Source organism: Nothobranchius furzeri, chromosome 3, assembly GCF_043380555.1.
Source record: "Nothobranchius furzeri strain GRZ-AD chromosome 3, NfurGRZ-RIMD1, whole genome shotgun sequence".
Classification (NCBI taxonomy): domain Eukaryota; kingdom Metazoa; phylum Chordata; class Actinopteri; order Cyprinodontiformes; family Nothobranchiidae; genus Nothobranchius; species Nothobranchius furzeri.
The window spans coordinates 5,579,976-5,599,331 of record NC_091743.1 but is presented as its reverse complement, the minus strand read 5'-3'; the positions used below and the strand labels follow the sequence as shown (position 1 = coordinate 5,599,331).

The 19,356-nt window shown below is 45.5% G+C and overlaps 1 protein-coding gene across 1 annotated transcript in view; it reads right to left on the bottom strand.

Moving 5' to 3' along the window:
* Positions 1–19,356, bottom strand: part of phf2 (PHD finger protein 2) — a 105,625-nt gene that overhangs the window by 64,123 nt on the left and 22,146 nt on the right. Inside the window, exons 2-4 of the mRNA XM_054738168.2 lie at positions 7,699–7,784; positions 7,488–7,602; positions 1,425–1,585 (exon numbers count right to left, since the gene is read on the bottom strand). Coding sequence (XP_054594143.2) covers positions 1,425–1,585; positions 7,488–7,602; positions 7,699–7,784 — 362 coding nt within the window. The remainder of the gene's footprint in view (positions 1–1,424; positions 1,586–7,487; positions 7,603–7,698; positions 7,785–19,356) is intronic.

Here is a 19,356-nt window from a genome sequence, read left to right as displayed (position 1 = left end):
GATGTCAGCATTTTTTTGTCGCGGAAAGTGACGTTGCGGACCTTAAAACTCCGGTTTTGTCCGTCCACACGCAGACACCCAAAACGGAGAAAACACAGATCTTCACTTTGGCCGGAGTTTTTAAAAAGCTCCGTTTTCGTGTGAAAAACTCCGTTTTCGTGTGGACGACAGGCCAAAACGTAGAAAAATACCTACGTTTTCTGCCAAAACGAAGATATTTTTCAAGCGGAATTACTGCTCCTTGCGGAAGACCACAGACGAAGGACGAGGTTAAGAACGGGGGAAGTACTGCCGCCTACAGGTCTGGCATGTGCTTAACAACGTATTTATCCGGGTACGTGTGGACAGAGTTTGTTTTTTTAAACGAGGTGGTGTGGATGCAAGTTTTTGGAGGGGCGGATATTCGTTTTTTAAAAACCCGGCTACGTGTGGACTAGGCCTATGTTTCTAAGCAACAGTTAATGACATGAGTCAAGATTCATTAAGAGGACTTGGGTTTTGGTTCAGCAGATCCAGGTGAGCTCTACAGGTACCAGAAGGTACTCCATTAACTCACTCAGGTGAGATAACTGAGCTCCATCCCAGCTGTGAATGTTTAGACTTTAATTGAGCTTTTTAAATAAATTAGTTTCATTTGATTTCTTGAAGTTTAAAAGAAACAACAACAACAAATCCCTTGTTCATCAAATCTAAAATATTAAAACGACATGATTTAACTGATCTCTGTACAGCTATAACTATGTATAAGGTCCATAACCACGAGCTCCCTGAATGTATTCAGATCAGGTTTAAACTCAGAGACACTGGCTACAGTTTAAAAGGAACCCATGTTTGCCAAAAAAATTCATTTAGAACCAACATGAAAGGGAGATGCATGTCAGTAAAAGGCGTAAACATATGGAATAGTCTAGACAACACCTTAAAAAACTCTACATCGCTATACGTATTTAAAAAAAGTTTAAAAATAACGTCATTGGCAGTAAATTACAGACAGACTCTCCTGAGTGAGTAGAATCACATGTTGATTAAATGTATCTTTGTTTACCATAAGTTTACTTTTAAACAGTCGATACAAATTTTGTCCTAATTGCTAATTGTTGTATCTTGGTGCTCTAAGTTGTATTTAGTATTAAAGTTTGGCTCTAGACAAGTGCTTCACTTCAGCCAAAACCCTTTTCAGTCATAATTGTTATTTTGATATTTGCTTAAGATTATGAAGGTTGATGTTATGATATTGGCTGGAAATAAACCAAACAAACCAAATTATACATTGATTTATTGTGTTAGTACCATTTTCATACAATCTAGTGATTAAATGATTACCATGACTGCTTACTGTTCTGTTTTATTAGACCTAGAGTCATTTTATTGTCCCCAACTGACCTGTAGGATCTGTCTTATTTGAATGAGAAGTGAAGCCCTACCAACATAGTTCTCCACATCGCTGATGTAGAAGGTCGGAGCAGGCATGGACACGCCCAGACCGTCCTTCTTCTGGACCAGGATCGGTTCATTGAAGCCATTCTCCTCCAGGTATTCCATGTTCAGCTGACTGCCGCTCAGTTTCACCACAATGTCATCAGCACTAAAAGCACACAAACCCGTTTAACAGGTCAGCTGGCATCATGGACGTAATTTTGGGGGGGGGGCAGGGGGGACATGTCCCCCCCACTTTTTCCAAAGTCAAGTTTTGACCCCTTCACTTTTTACCATCCAAAAACAATATTACGCTATTTTAAATTGACACTGGTCGAGCTCTAGGACCAAGCGGAAAACAACCGTTTGTGTTGAAGCCTGTTTCCCATTAGAGCATACTGTAAAGATACACCCCCCCACCCCCGTGTCCCCCCCACTTCTAAAGTGAAAATTACGTCCATGGCTGGCATCTCCTTTTGACTTCTACAATACACTGAAGAAACATCCACAACTATTAGCAAACAGCACCCCCGAGTGGAGGTTCTCGCTCTTGTCAGAAAAGATTCAACACCCCTTTCACGTTAGGATCACTTTCATTATTTTTGAGTTCTGCACACATCGGAGATCACCTGAAAGAGCTCCACAGGACCGGTGGGTTAAAGCACACTTGTCATCCACCTCCAACCAAACTGGGTCTGATATGGAAGGGTGAGCTTAGTTCCTGGGGCAAAACTGGCAGACAAGTCAAGTACTCACTCGCCCTGTGACTGAAGGGTTTCAGGTTTGCTCCCCACTCACCCACCTGGCCTGCTGGTGGTGGCTGGAGGGACCAGTGGTGCCAGTGTAGCTGTGGCTACAATGTCCAACCGTCACCTCCAACAGAAGAATGACTGCTGTGTTGTAAAGCGCCTTGGGGGGGGGGGGAACTTTAGAAGGCAATATGTAAGTACAGGCCATTCTTATCATTCTGGTGCTGGTGAGTGACAGCAGGGTAAAGAAGTATTTAGTCAGCCACCAACTAAGTTCTCCCACTTAAAAAGATGAGAGGCCTGTAATTTTCATCTCAGGTGTACCTCACCTATGAGACAAAATGAGAAAAATAATCCAGAAAATCACACCGTCGGATGTGTAAATAATTTATTTGCTAATTATGGTGGAAAACAAGCATTTGGTCAATAGCAAAAATCCATCTCAGTACTTTATTATAAACCCTCTGTTGGCAATGACAGAGGTCAAACATTTTCTGTAAGTCTTCACAAGGTTGTTGCTGGTATTTTGGCCCATTCCTCCATGCAGATCTCCTCTAGAGCAGGGATGTTTTGGGGCTGTTGCTGGGCAACACGGTCTTTCAACTCCCTCCAGAGATTTCTATGGGGTTGAGATCTGGAGACTGGCTAGGCCACACCTGGACCTTGAATGCTTCTTATGAAGCCACTTCTTCTTTACCTGGATGGTGTGTTTGGGACCATCGTCATGCTCAAGACCCAGCTATGTTTCATCTCCAAGGCCCTTGCTGATGGAAGGTTTTCATTCCAAGTCTGAAGATACATGGCCCCGTTCACTCTCTCATGTACACGGACCAGTCGTCCTGGTCCCTTTGCAGAAAAACAGCCCCGAAGCATGATGTTTCCACCATGTCAGCTGACCAAAGTGTTTAACAAACACAGTAAAACTAATACTAAAAGAGCCCCTCGCAATCGAAGAATATAAAACAGACTGTTCAAAATAAAAGCATCAAATCAAGAATGCAGCTGGTTCAAACAAAGACATCAAATTTAGTCATTGGAAAAGAAGGAAAACAATTAGAGCAAGAAGAGAATGAAGCAGTAGAGTAAAAAGAAGAGAAGCAGGGACACACTCCACTGCTGAAAAATAATTCAAGCCACTCTGAAGATGGGGCGACTTAAGGTTTGAACTGAAGTGCAAGTGAAGGAGACGGATCCACAGAGAGAGGGAGTGCATTCCAGAGTTTAGGAGCGGTGTATGCAAAGGCCCGCTCTCCACGTATTTCATTTTGGGAATGCAGAGCAGGCGATGATCTGCAGAACACAGTGATAGGATGGAGAGACAGCAGGTGAGCGGTTCAGACAGGTAGAGGGGAGCTTGGGTTGCTGACAACGTTGAACTACACTTGGTAAGCTACAGGGAGTCAGGTTAATGCCAGGACAAGAGATGTGGCATCGTCCATCTGTTCCGCTGAAGAAACCGGCTGCCACATTTTGTACTGTCTGTAAACGACAATGGAGGGGGGGGGGGGGGGGGGGTTAGCACAAACGCCTATGATAACAGAGTTTGCATGGTCAAGTGTAGAGGTGATAAACGCACGAATAACTGATTCCAAGTCTGGTCTCAAGATGGATTTTGAGCGTGTTAGGTGGCAAAGTTGAAAGAAAAAAAGACCGGACCTCACAGTAGTATTGACCTTCTGGGTTTTGAACAGGTCTGCATCTAGTCCGGCCCAGAGACTGGTCACACAGGAGCTGGAATTAAGGGAGGGGAGGGTGAGGCTGATGTGTTTCTGTCATATCTGGCCTTGGGCTTGTCCTTATTCAGCCAGAGGAAATTAGAAGCAAGCCACAACTTATTGGCTGCAAGGCACTCGAGGATGGAACTCCTCCTTTCTCCTCGAAACATGACAAGTAGAGTTTTTACCATAAAGTTCTGTTTTGGTTTCATCTGACCACATGACATTCTCCCAATCCTCTTCTGGATCATCCAAATGCCCTGTAGCAACCTTCAGACGAGCCTGCACACGTACCGGCTTAAGGAGCAAGTCACCCCCTACAAGATTCTTACTCAACTCCCACTTCCTGTTTGAAAAATGCAAAAAATGCTGTTGCCTAGCAGACCGAGAGGGCGGAGCCACTAACAAATACACACACAGGTCAACAATGACATTGTGACATCATATGGTACCAGCTAACGTTCGAGGGTACCTCTTAGCCAACAGCGATGGCAGATTTAAATTCAAATGCAGTGCAGTTTTTACCTGAAAACGACACAACACCGACAGTTTTAGGCAGAAAAGTAAAATTTTAACTAGAATGAACTAAAGCCGGGCGTACACTGTGCGACTTTTTCACTCGCAGCGTTCAGCTTCAGCTCAAACTGTACGACTTCCCCGCAGAGCAGATCTCACGAGTCATGTGCTCACACTGCACGACCCAGTTCTCGGAGGCGACCTGACTGCTCACACTGTACGTCTGGTAGCAACACGTCGGCCCTAAAAATATGCTGAAAATAGCAGTTTTTACTCAACACGTCAGACTTTTTTGTCTTGTTTTGCCGGTTGTCCTTCGGGAGTGCTGCAGGAGGACACACAGGGATTTATGGGGGTTGGATGAGGAAAACGAAAGTAAATCTGTGTGTTGTGATCAGTTTAATTTGACACGAACACGACAAACACGCTTTTTTGACAATCTTTGTGAGTAAAAAAACGTGTAGAAATTAAAACAAACAGCGTGTGTTATTAGGGAAATAGCGAGCGGCGATGCAGGATTCCGCATGCGCCATGAGCGGTTCTGATACTTTTTGGGTCGCAGCTGCTCGCAGCGCCGCTTCAACAGTGCGATACCCTCACGAGGGACGAGCGAAATATTAAACACGCCAGAAGTCCGTGCGAGCTCACGACTGCTGATCGGCAGCTGGTCACGTGGTGTTAATCGCCTCTCGTAACCCCCTGTACACTACACGACCGCTCGGCGCAAAACTCTCCCCGATGTCGTGGACATGGACGTAATTTTCACTTTAGAAGTGGGGGGGACACGGGGGGGGGGTATCTTTACAGTATGTTCTAAAGGGAAACAGGCTTCAACAAAAACTGTTGTTTTCCACTTGGTCCTAGAGCTCAACCAGTGTCCATTTAATATAGCGTAATGTTGTTTTTAGATGGTAAAAAGTGTGCAGGGGTCAAAACCTGACTTTGGAAAAAGTGGGGGGGGACATGTCCCCCCTGTCCCCCCCCCAAAATTACGTCCATGGTCGTGGCTTCTCGCACGACTGGAAAATCGGCTCAAAAAAGTGAAAAAGTCGCACAGTGTACGCCCGGCTTAAAGTGCAAAACTATTGACTACACATGTCTGCAGCACGATTAGAAGAAGAAGAAAATATCATTTCTATAGCGCCTCTCAAGATAAAAATCACGAGGCGCTTCACAAAAACAAAAAATGTAAAAATATAAAAAAGCATTTAGAAAATGTTTAAAAATATATTTAAAATGAGCAAAAATAGACAATTGTGATTAAAAAGTTAAGAAAGAGAGAGAGTGGATAGGAAAGTGGGAACTTAGTGGATCCCGAGGAAGGTGGAATAGGTGGGGAGAGCAGAATAAAGAGAGAGAGAGGTGAAGAAGGTCATCCAAAAGCCAGCTTGAACAAGTGAGTCTTCAGCTGCTTATTAAAGGAGACCACTGAGTCCACTGATCTCAGGCTCAGGGGGAGAGAGGTCCAGAGTCTGGGGGCCACAGCAGCAAATGATCTGTCACCTTTGGTCTTTAGCCTGGTGCTGCACATCCAGTAGGCTTTGATCACTGGACCTCAGGGACCTGCTGGGGGTGTAGGGACTAAGAAGATCACCAATGTAAGATGGTGCTTGTCCATGTAAGGCCCTATAGACCAGAACCAGGATCTTGAAATGAACCCTGAAGTTGACTGGCAGCCAGTGAAGCTGGAGGGGAAGCGGGGTGATGTGGGTGTGTTTGGAGGACTTGGTCAGAAGCCGAGCACAGGCGCTCTGAACCACCTGTAGACGGTTCAGGGAGGTTCTGCTCAGACATGTGAAAAGAGAGTTACAGTAGTCTAAGAGTGGGTCAAAGGTCACACCAAGATTCCTGACAGAAGGTTTGGTGTGAGAAGCAAGCTGACCAAGAGAGTCTCTGACTTTGGGAACCAGCTTGTCTGGGGCACAGATGAGGATCTCAGTCTGATCTTCATTCAGCTGAAGAAAGCTCCCAGACACACATTTATATAGTTTATCAGAAAAAAGAGTTGATTTGAGGGTGACTTGCTCTTTAACTCATTCACTGCCGGCCGTTTCCTGATCGCTAACGGCCTTCGCTGCCAGCGTTTCTCACTGTTTTTACTGTTCTATTAAGAGTCCCAGAGCGTTGCGCGCTAGGACGACGTCGACGCCAAAACAACCAAAACAAAGCAGAGACTCACCTCTCACATCAGGAAGAATCCGCACGTTTCAAGCCTTATCCGTTCTTTCATAATCCGTTGTTGAATTGTGATCGGCAGACGCTTTTCTGGTTCGCGCCTCACTTTTTTTTACAGCAACGGCCCAAAACGATCTCCTAACACGTGGATGTTCTGCTTCCTGATCACGTGACGCGTGACGTATGCGGATAAAGATCGGCTTCAGAGCTGAGATGTTTGTTCTCAGTGTGGGGGCTCGTTCCGATGCTCACACAGTAAAAAAATGCAAATAGCGACTTTAGTCGTCAATGGCGGTGAATGAGTTCAGCAGGAGGACACGTATGGACTGCAGGACTTGAGTCCCTGGTGGCGCAGTGATGGTAGCATTTGTAACTTTGGTCCCAGCTCTCTGCAGGTCGTTCACTAGGTCCCCCGTGCAGTTCTGGGATCTTTGCTCACCGTTCTTGTGATCATTGTGAATTCTTACAACAAAACATAAAGGAGCTACTGTGTGGTGCTTAAAGGGTTAATGAAGTCAAGGCCGTTTCATATTCTCTTCTCCTCTCTAATCAGGCCGTGATCGGGGTCGCTATTCTACGAGACCTGAACGAGAAATATTAACACAATCGGAGAAACTCCTCCAAATGTCTGACTTGCCTTGCTTTGGTTTTTGTGTCATAAAGACCTTGTTTCAGCTTCTTTTCAACATCAGTTGCCGACTCCATCATACTCATCCCGATCCCGCAACTGTTTCTTTTAGCCGACCGTTCCCGCCCGCAGCAAAGTTCACACCGCCCGCCCCTGCAAGATTTGTGTTGGGTCCTGCGGGACCCAATCCCGATGCAGCCCTCTAGACTGAATGACTGATGTCATTTGGGTTCCTCACCATGTCACAACTGTTTAGATATTGTTGAGTCCTGGGGAGGGTGTGGTTACCTGGGAAAGGTTCGGCTGCGAAGCTCCTTGATGAAGACTTGACTGCCATTCTGAACAGCTTTGATGTCTGTGCTTTGCCCTGTGTCATGTTTACTCCAGTTCTTTTTCTTTTTTACTGTAAAAGGTGAGAAACAATCACTGTAATCGTTTTCTATCAGCTGGCAGAAAGCCGCCCTGCGTTTGATTTAGGTGCAGTCACTACGATACTCACAGGTGGATTTGCCGTGGGCTTTCTCGCAGTTTGGGCAGTGGTAAATGTCAATATCTGGAGCGTCATCTTCATCCACCCCAACACAGCTGAGAACAGAAGAGCAGAAAGTTGTAGTGTGGAGGAACTCGACCTTACACACACACATGGAGGCGTAGCAGCTACTGGTTCCACGTCAACGTCCACTCTCGGTCATCCAGAACTTATTCGGTGAACAAGGAAACACCAAAGTCTTTCGATTCTATATGAAAAATTTCCAAAGGACGCTTGCTCTGGGATGTTTTGGTCATGTTTATGAAAGTGCAAACTGACTGGACAACATATTCATTCATCCTTTATGCAGAGTCAGTCCACAGCAGAAGTCATCTGAACAAAAGCAACGAGTCTAGTTCAGAGCAAGCAGTCGAGTCCATTCACTAGATTATAAAATAGCAGCCAGTCACACCTGTCCTACAGGAACTCACACCAAACAGGAACAGCTAACTGTCCTCCAGCACGATGCGCAGCATAACTAAAGGGATGAGCCAGGACCACCCAAGCTAACACTAACGACAAGACTTATCACAAAGGAAAGATTGAACTGAAGCTGATGAAGTGATGCTAAAATAAAGAAATCTGATCTCTCGTCAGAATGCTCATGGCACATCTGCTTCTGCCTCCTAAGCTGACGGTATCTTCCCTGTATGTTCTTGGAGCACCAGGACATTGATCTGGTCTGGAGGGAAATCCATTCTGTTGTTTGATTCCTCATCTTACTGGAACTGTTTCCAGCTGGTTTCCAGGGCCTTGGACGAGGACAAATGAAGCGACACGAACCGCTCTCTCTCTATAAACTTCATGTGATTGTAGCCTTGAATAAGAGCAGCTCACCACAGTTACAAACATCGCTGGATTCCTGTTGCATTTAAAAGATTCCTCTTCTATAACTCTGAATGTACTTGCATTGAAACATGTTTGAATGAAAAACTTCTATTTAATCTGTTAATGCATCACTCTGGTTCCAGAGCCTGTTTCCTGTTGGGTTATCAGGACGTCTCACCAGGAGAGGGCGCCATGCTGCTATGTTCATAAAGGCCTCAGCCCACACTGGTTACTGCGATAGAACTATCCAGTCTTACTCATTAGGTGTCTGTGTGTGTCCAAAGGACTCCAGACGTTCGCTAGAGGAACTCAAACGGATTCAGAGTCAGTTTACAGTTAGAGGCTGTTCATCAGTATATTGATTTGAAAAGCAATAGCTGAAGTCATGTCAAAATTAAAAAGACACAGATCCACATAAAGTCATGAAAACTAACAACAGAGGTGCTTTCCTGTATCAGGAGACTGAATGAATTTGTTCATTCTTTTAAAACATTTGAAACAAATAAAGAAACAAACTAATCTACAGCATGCAGACCACATCTAGTTAGCTGTTTCCATTTGACCCGTATGAGTTGGATTAAAAAGGCAGGTTTTGCTTTATTTTGAAGTTGTTTAGGTTAGTTTTATCAATGAACAAGTTTACAAAGCATCTCTGCTGCTTTCTTTTAACAGTTTACTACGCAGTCATGTACATGGAGGGGGTGGGATTTCAAATCTATACTGCCTGCTGCCACTGGAGGGCAGCTTGGTAGCTTTCATTTTTCTGATTAGTTTCAACATCTGGATTTTATGAATGGTGATCTGCATACTCAGGAGAGCAGCAGCAGTTTCGGTCTCCATTGATGGAGCTGCTCAACATACATGCCACCTAAGGGAACAACCTGAAACAAAGCAAGAACTTCTGAGTTATCTGAGAACAAGTCACTGGGTGTTTCTCTACGTCATGGCACCAGGCGCCTTGCTTACGAGGACACTGTCCTTCCTTGGCCAAAGAAAACGGTTAAATGGAACAGACTTGCATCACTTTACCGCGGCTTCTGCAGTTGTCACTTAACGTCATGTGACACGGGAGATAACGATATATTTTATACGTATAAGTTTCAATATAAATATAAAATGAGCCTTTTACTTTTTAAATTGTGTATATATTTGTTAAATTAAATATGTAAGAGAGTTACAACCCGCTCACAAAAACTAACCCTTACCCTAACCCTTACCCTAACCATAGCCACCCAGTCACCAAAAATGTAAGTTTTGCAACATTTTAATTTTTGAAAGTATTACGTGGAGCATTGAGAGGGGTTGGGCTTTCTACCACTCTGGAGTTGCTCCCACTGAGAGGCGCTGAGCAGGGGTGGACATAGTAGTTGCCCCCCTATCTTGGTGCCTGCCCCAGTGAATGAGAGGGTAGCCTCCCTCCGCCTAAGAGTGGGGGGACGGGTTTTGACTGTGGTCTGTGCTTATGCACCAAACTACAGTTCAGACTAACCACCCTTTTTGGAGACCTTGGAGGGGGTGCTGGAGTGCGCTCCTTCCGGTGACTCCCTCGTTCTGCTGGGGGACTTTAATGCTCACGTGGGCAATGACAGTGAGAGCTGGAGAGGTGTGGTTGGGAGGAACGGCCCCCGTGATCTGAACTCGAGTGGTGTTTTGTTATTGGACTTCTGTGCCAGTCATGGATCGTCCATAATGAACACCATGTTCAGACATAAAGGTGTCCATATGTGCTCTTGGCACCAGGATACCTTAGGCCGCAGCGCGATGATCGACTTTGTTGTTTCATCTGACCTGCGGCCGCATGTCTTGGACACTCGAGTGAAGAGAGGGGCGGAGCTGTCAACTGACCACTACCTGGTGATGACTTGGCTCAGATGGTGGGGGAAGATGCCGGTCAGACCAGGCAGGCCCAAACATATCGCGAGGGTCTGCTGGGAACATCTGGCAGAGTCTCTTGTCAGAAGGAGCTTCAATTTCCACCTCCGACAGAACTTCCAAAATGTTACGGGGGAGGCGGGGGACACTGAGTCTAAATGGACCCTGTTTCGTGCCTCCATTGTTGAGGCGGCTGACCGGCGCTGTGGTTGCAGGATCGCCGGTGCCTGTGGTGGCGGCATACCCCGAACCCGATGGTGGACAAGCTTCAAGAAAGAGTCCTATCAGGTATTTTGGCCTGTGGGACTCCAGAGGCAGCTGACAGGAACTGGCAGTCCAAGCGGAATGTGGCTTAGAGCCCTGCACGGGCCTAAAATCTGAGCCCGTGTCCGGCCCGGCCCGAGGGGGTGGAGCCCCAGCCCGACCCGGCCCGAAAAGGTTTTCAGGATTCTCCGGCCCGACCCGAGCTTGACTTTTTTTTTAACCAGCTAAATGAAAACAAAGTGCGTCAGTCCTGACCGATGTGTTAAAAGACGTGCAGGATCCGATCAATTTGTTTTTCCCTCGTTTACCGTCACGGAGATGACGGCGCACTGGCTCTGGTGGTAATCAAGTTAAATGTTATCTCTTTCCAACAATTTTCACAAGAAAACAGAACAGTCAAAAGCAGGGCTTGTGTTGTGTTGACCGGATAGTTCCTGTATTTGACTTTTTATTTTGAAGGAGAAAGAATAGAGAGCCGCATCAGATGGATGGAAGAGCCACGGGTTGCCGACCCCTGGTATAGCCTATAAAATGACATGTTTTCTCCAGGACCAGAGAGGACGCAAACTCAATACATCTCCTTTATTGTGAGGTAATAATTTCTCCGAGTTTTGCGGTTGCGGGCGGGAGTAGACATGCAGGCTGCAGGTGCGGGCGGGAGTGTAACACACACGTTGCGGTTGCGGGCGGTAATTGTCAGAAATTCAGCGGGAGCGGGCAGGAGCGGGATGAACAGGCCCGCGCAGGGCTCTACTGCTGCGTTTCAGTCAGGGGTCGGCAACCCGCGGCTCTTCCATCCATCTGATGTGGCTCTCTGTGCTTGTAAAATAATGAATGGATATTTAAATAAAATGCTTTATATTTTACTGCATTAATTTTACATCTGTATGTCAATTCTAAATGTAAAGACTGGCTGTGTCTCAATTCAGGGTCTGCATCCTTCGAAGGACCCAGCCCACCCCGCCGACGTGGGCTGGGTCCTCCGTCGGCCGGGTAGACCGGATGTAAACGGCTGTGAATTTGGACAGGCCTAGCCTTCGTGAATTCCCGCCTCTCCCTCGGCGAACGTTCTGTCGCCTAGCAACCGTGGAACCGCTGAGCAGAATGGAGAAGGAACTTTAAACGATGGAGCTCGAAGTTTTATTTAGATCTTTAATCATTTCCTTGACTGTTGGAGAGCTAATTCAGAGAAAATACTTTCGACTAACTGAGCCTGAGCAAAGATGTGATAATAGTTTTTAATACTGTCTAAGGGTCTTAATTTGACCAAAACCGATTTATCACCTTTTAAGACTTTAAGACCCAGCGGGATACCCTCTAGTAAACAATTCTCATTTGTAAACCAAAATAAAATTCAAGAGTTTAATGCAGAACTGATTTTATTTAGATATTTCTTTTATATGTACATGTTTAATCTTTATTAACCATTTTTTTCTAGCAAAGTAAAAAGCTGTCAAAGTTCTCCCTTCTCTCCTGGGCCCTCTGCTGCTCTGCCTCCCTCTGCAGCCTCATGTCCTCCCTGATCAGCTCCAGAAGCTGGTCATCGCTGTCACCTTCTCCTGGATGCCCATTTTCTCCAGAATAGTCTTAACAAACATGTAAGAAAAGAAACAGGAAGAGAAAAGAGGACAACGGGTTATTCCTTTCATGTTTTCACAGAAAAAAATAAACTCAAACGAGTTTTTAAAATATGAGATGTTATTGTACCTCCATGCCACAGCCGCCGAATACTTTGCTCCAGTGATCATGTGGTCCATCTTCGCCCTAAGCTTAATAAATTCCCTGGTTTTCTCTTTTGTCCCTAAAATACAAACTTCTATTAAAATCAGGGGGAAAACGTAGCGGGAGAAGTACGACACCGAGCGGCCGAACATACGAGCCGAGACCGCAACACAAGCACTTTTACTGTAACATTTCTAACTAAAATAACGTTCATGTATCACCAAAAGTCCTTAACCTGACAGTTTTCAAGTTTATACTGACATTTATGTGCGCAATCCTCTCCGACAGCTCTCGCTTCACTGTCCGCCATTATTTTTAAGTTTTTCTGCCGGCCGGCCCGCAAGGCATCTTGGGAAATGCTACCCATTGAAGGATACACCGGACCCATCCTTCATTCAGGCGAAAAGAAGGCCGGATTCGTCGACCGCATTTGAAGGAGTCTTCAAATTGGGACAGGCCTAGTCGCGGCGCTGTGACGTAACCGGCCGACGAATCCGGCCGACGTAGGATGCAGACCCTGAATTGAGACACAGCCATTGTTTGCGTAAACCTGAACAGTTCCAGCCCGGTCTTACTGTGAGACCGGGTTGACGGGTCACGCTTGTGCGTAATCAGGCGCTTTCTAAGCTGAAGAGGATATGAGATTCTGGGCTTCTTCTCAGACAGGCTCCTGGATGTGTCGCCACATTGGAGACAGGAACAAGCGCTATTCAGCCAAAGTTTCATAATCAGGGAACATTTTCTAAGTGACAAGTCTCTCTGAAAGACAGGGTTTGGAAAACACTCGCTTCAGTCGGAGGAATATTCCCGCATGCGCTCTGGTTCTGCGATGCGCTCCAAGCCCCTCTCCACATCTTCAGCTCGCTGTGTACCTTATGTAGTACACGCTGACAGTGAGCTGCGCTGAGCAGTGTCCAGCTCAGATGTTCAGATGGGAATCTTTTCTTGAGTGATTTAGTTTTTCAATTTTTTTATGAATTCAATTAAAAATAAAGGCGCCCGGCCCGTGTCCGAGGTAATTAGGGCCTAGGGCTTCAGTGCAGGGCTCTAATGTGCAGGGTAACTGCAGGTTTAAGGGAGCCAAATTTAAGACTTTTTAAGACCTTTTTTAAGGCCACTTTGACCAAATTTAAGCTTTTTTTTTTTTTTATTTAATTTCTGCTATAATTTTCAGCTATTGCCTGGAACCGGTGCTAACCACGTCGCGAACGTGGGATTAACCATCCATTTACCATTAAACTTGCACTTCCCCATGGTGCAAGCTTCCACTAGCTTATGTGCTAGTGGGAGCTTGTGCTCATCTAAAAATAGCCCCCTTTCACAACCAACTGAATGTGAACGGTTCCGCTTACGCCAACATCGTACACAAAAAATGCTGAACACTAAATAGAAATTCACGAAAATGTCATAGATATAAAATAATCTAGTTTATTGGGTCTTTGGTGATTTAAGACCTCTGGAAACCATATTTAAGGATTATTTGTCATTTTGAAGGATTTTCAAGGCCTTAAATTTGGAAAAGTAAATTTAAGACTTTTTAAGGACCCGCGGATACCCTGAATGTGGCTCGGGTGGTCGCGGAGGCAAAACCCCGGGCGTAGAAGGAGTTCGGTGAGACCATGAAGCAAGACTTCCGTACGGCTTCGAGGAGATTCTGATACACCATCCGGCGCCTCAGGAGGGGAAAGCAGTGCGCTACCAACACTATTTAAAGTGGGGGCGGTGTGCTGTTGACCTCTACTCGGGACGTTGTGGATCGGTGGGCAGAATACTTCGAAGACCTCCTCAATCCCACCGACACGTCTTCCAGTGAGGATGCAAAGTCTGGGGACTTTGAGTTGGGCTCTCAAATCTCTGGTGCCGAGGTCACTGAGGTGGTCAAAAAGCTCCTCTGTGGCAAGGCTCCAGGGAGAAACACCCACTGTTTTAAACAAAACAAATAGGTTTGGCTTCATCAGACTGAGAAACACATTCAGTGTGTCTACATGCACATCTAAGTCTTTATCCTTTCTGAGTCTTGATTCTCGTTTACATATATGTTAGAAAATCATACTCTCAAATGAAGTTCATTCCACTCTGGTACAGTAGGTGGTGAAATGCGCCCTTTCATGTCAGCATTGTTCCAGTTGGCCTATAGCAACACAAATATCTATCTATCTCAATACTCGCACTTTCACCCTTGCGCCCTTTAATTGTGTGTTTCAATCCAGGGGTGCGAGTGTGCATGGTGTCCCAATCCTTAAGTACCGAAGTTGACCACACCCCTTTTGCACCCTTTATCCACACTTTGGTGAAGTATAAACCCACCCAATTCTGCACTGGAATTTTGTGAAGTGTCTTTTCTGAAAATAAGTATTTTCAAATTAAAGAAGTTCCTTTTAAGAAGACAAATAATAATATTTATTCATGCTCTGAATGTTTTAGTTTAAGATTTATTAGGGACAACAATGAATGTAAATGTTGTCAATTTTTTGTTTGAAAGTTGTTAATAAATGTTTTTTTTTTAAAGTAGCACAAACAGCAACCGATATCCCAGCATGCATTGTGATCTATGACGCAAATGGTAACTGTCCCAATTTGGTAATTACTTGCAGTCTTACTGCGCCCTTCCTCCAAGCGCACTTCGCTGAGGACCATAGGGCACAGTGCAAGTATTGGGATTGAGCCATAGTAAACAAATGCTGGTGGGAGTGAAGCTGACAAAGTAAAACAGGATATGCAAAATGGCTTAAGGAATGGACGACAACAACACTACAGAATGGCTGGTTTAGTACGTACTGTACTGTTTGATGGTGTTACATGTGGCAATGATACTATCAGAAGACCGCTTCAACAGTCTCGTCACTTCTGGGAATTACCGGTAACAGCTCGACTGAGCCGTAGAGTTGGGCATTGTTTGATTTTGAATGATTCTGATTCCGATTCCAATTCCAGTTCCTCGTTTCGATTACGGTTCCTATCGATTCCCTTTTCCGATTCTTTCAAGACATGACATGTTTTGCACGAGCTAGCTAACCACAGGTCCTACTTGATGAAATAATCTTAACTTCAACATGAATTTTAATTCTACGAACAACATCACCTTCATTTAGACAAAAACATGTTTTGGAGAAGAAAAAAAAAGAAAAAGACTTGCAGCACAACCAGTGAAACGTCCAGCTGTTTTCAGCTAAAACTCTCAGGATGATCATGTCCAGGATGACTGAGAACTACACCTCCATGCTGCAGCAGCGTTCAGTCAGAACAGGAAGTTAAACTTAAACGTAGCTGCTGTCAGTAACAATCTAACAGATTTTAAACATTAAAACTCAACAGAAATAGTTCAGAAAGGAAATTAAAATGTTATTTATTATTATTCTAATTATTTATTGTGGCAGAAGCTGGTGTGGTCCACCACAGAGAAGCTGCTCTAGCATGATGCTTTAATTATTCTACAGGTTATTGTTCAGCCTTCTGACGTTCACGCGTCTGACTGCTAGGGATGGGTACCTTTGACATTTGAATCGATCCGGTACTAATTAGGGCCCGACCGGTATAGGGGCCATTAACACTATCGGCTATCGGCCAAAAAGACGGCCGATATAGCACTACCTATCCAGCAGATGGCGCCAGCTTTATGAACTCATGTTGTGGGCTCCACTCGTTGGGGGGTGGAGCCACCGTCACAGCACACATGCAGCAGAGCAGCAGAGTCAAGCAGAGACGAGAGGGTGATGAGGAAGTAGGAGGTAAGTCTTCAGTTTTAAGCATATTTGTTGTGTCAGTGGTAAGTTGAACGGTAAAATAAGCAATGACAAAAGTATGTTTCCCCTCAACATGCTTCCTAAGTTTATTGTGTGCCTCGTGGCCTCGTATTGAAAAGTTAACCTGAAAAAAATAAAATAAAAACTGCAGCAGCATTACGCTCTATGCAGAGCTCACGCTGCTTCCCCTTTAGTCATGCAGGGCAGTAAGTAAGTAACATTGGCCTTTTTCTGGTAGACATTCTGGAATATTCTCAGACAATTTCCTCCGCTCTTCTTCAGCAGTCTTTTCAAACTCACGCGGTTCGGTTCACCCGCGGCTCGCGAAAAAAATAGTGTAGACGCCGAAACTATCACTGCATGGCGCGAGCTGGAGCGCCGGCGTGCAGCGCTTCGGTGGCCCTTGTGGCCTATAGAATAGGATAACAAGGGCGACGAATGAAGGCGGTCCCCGTTTCGCAGCGCTTCGGCGGCACACGACCGTTGTCGCAGCTGAGGACGGGCGAGGTGGGGTTGGCAACAAAGCAATGAAATGCTGTGCAGGGAGCCCCGCCTCCTCTCCCTAGCTGGGAGAGGGGTAGGGGCGGTAATACGAGAAAATAAACATCCCTCTCTACGATAGAATAAATCTATTGTATTTTTCAGCCTTATATTTTACATAAGGCTTATACATTACCACCCCTCCACCTCCACTGCCTTCTCAGTGACAGAAGAGGATGTGCTTAGGCTTTTCCGTAAGCAAAACCCACGGAAATCCCCGGGCCCGGACGGTGTCTCCCCCGCAACCCTGAGACACTATGCAGAGGTACTGTCTCCAATCTTCACGGACATCTTTACATCTCCTTGGAGTCCTGCCATGTTCCAGCTTGCTTTAAGCTGTCCACCATTGCCCTGTCCCTAAGAAATCCCGTATCACTGGACTGAATGATTACAGGCCTGTGGCGCTGACATCTGTAGTCATGAAGTCTTTTGAGCGCCTGGTCCTCCCTCATCTCAAGTCCTTCACCTCCCCCCTCCTGGACCCTCTGCAGGTCGCATACAGAGCCTACAGGTCTGTAGACGACGCCATCAACCTGGCCCTCCACTTCATCCTGCAGCACCTGGAATCCCCGGGAACCTACGCTAGGATCCTGTTTGTGGACTTCAGCTCTGCGTTCAACACTATCCTCCCTGCTCTGCTCCAGGACAAGCTCTCCATGCTCAACGTACCCAACTCCACCTGCAGGTGGATCACTGACTTCCTGACAGACCGTAGGCAGTGCGTGCGTCTGGGGAAGTATGTTTCCACCGCTAAGACTATTAGCACAGGATCTCCACAGGGCTGTGTGCTTTCTCCTCTGCTCTTCTCCCTGTACACAAACTGCTGCACCTCGAGCCATGACTCCGTTAAACTGATCAAGTTTGCGGACGACACCACCCTCATCGGGCTCATCTCTGACGGTGATGAGTCCGCCTACAGGAGGGAGGTGGAACGGCTGGTGTACTGGTGCAGCAGCAACAACCTGGAGCTCAATGCTCAGAAGACAGTGTAGATGATTGTGGACTTCAGGAAAGTCACAGCCCCATCTCTCCCCCTCGTCCTGACGGACACCCCCGTCACCACTGTGGACTCCTTCCGCTTCCTCGGAACCACCATCACACATGACCTTAGGTGGGAGCCATCCATCAGCTCCCTGATCAAAAGGCCCAGCAGATGATGTACTTTCTGCTGCAGTTGAAAAAGGCCAAGCTGCCGGCCCAGATGATGGTGCAGTTTTACACGGCCATCATTGAGTCCATCCTCACCTCCTCCATCGCTGTGTGGTACGCTGGAGCCACGGTGAGGGACAAACATAGACTGCAGCGCATTGTGCGCTCTGCTGAGAAGGTGATTGGCTGCAGCCTTCCATCTCTCCAGGACCTGTACGTCTCCAGAACTCGGGGGCGTGCAGGTCGGATAGCAGCTGACCCTTCGCACCCGGGTCACAGACTTTTTGAGCCGCTTCCCTCAGGCAGGAGGTTACGGTCCATCCGGACCAGAACCTCCCGCCATAAGAACAGCTTCTTTCCATCTGCCGTTAGACTTGTGAATAGCTTATGAACACACAACCATGCTCGTCTTCTGTACTCGACACGACATCACGTTATCGGCCATGTTACCATTACCTGCCATTTTTTATAGCTGAAAGTTTCCTTCTATTTTTATTCTATTTTTAATCTTATTATTATTCATGTTATACATTGGTACATTAGTACCAAAGCAAGTTCTTAGTTTGTGAATTGTTTGTTCACTAACAATGTCAATACACCTATTCTGATTCTGATTCTGATAAGGCTTATACATTGCCACACACTAGTCATTTAACATATCTTATTTTTATTTTCCTAATACTGTCGGCTTTGGAAAGGATCAAAACACAAAAGTGTAAAACTCAAAAGTATTTTAATGCCAAAAATCAGGTGACAGAAATAAAATCAGGTAGCTAGGATGCTGAAACCAGCAGAGTATGACTGAAACTGAACCGTATGCACTGAGGAGTGAGAGATGACAGAGGACTAGATATGAGGAGGAGCTGTGAGTGGCAACAGAGGACAGCAGGGGAACATAGGAGGAACTATAAATGAAAATAATTTTAAAGAAGAAAGAAACCTAAAAGGGAAAGAAGAATAACTAGAAAAAAAACCTGACAACAAACGGAGTAGAAAATTCAGTGGAAGGAAAAAAAAGACTTGAATACTAAATGAGAAAACCTTAACAGCTGGGGAACCAAACAAAAACAGAGCCATTGGTTTTGAGCCACAATAACTGATATCATTTATTTACATGATAATTTTTAAACTTTTAAGTATAAAAATGCCACATTTAATGTATTTTACTTTATCTTGGCATCAACAGATATATAACTGTACTTTTATGCTGATTATTTTATTACAGATGGAAAAAGAGGGTCGTAGTAAGGTGTGGGCCTACTTCACTAAAGATCCATCCGGTGATGTCATCTGCAGCATCTGCTCATCTTCAGTAGTAGTTTGTGTGTTCTGTTGTTTTTGAGATTGCAAAATAAATCTTATTTGCATTACTTGGAACCGCTAGTGAGTTATTGAGACCGTTCTTTGGTGTGTAATAGAGAAATAAGTTAGCATCAAAAAGGCAGAGAATGAAGGGTTTAATCTTAAGAACATTTGTATTTATTTTTTTGTGAGGGAGATTTATCGGCCA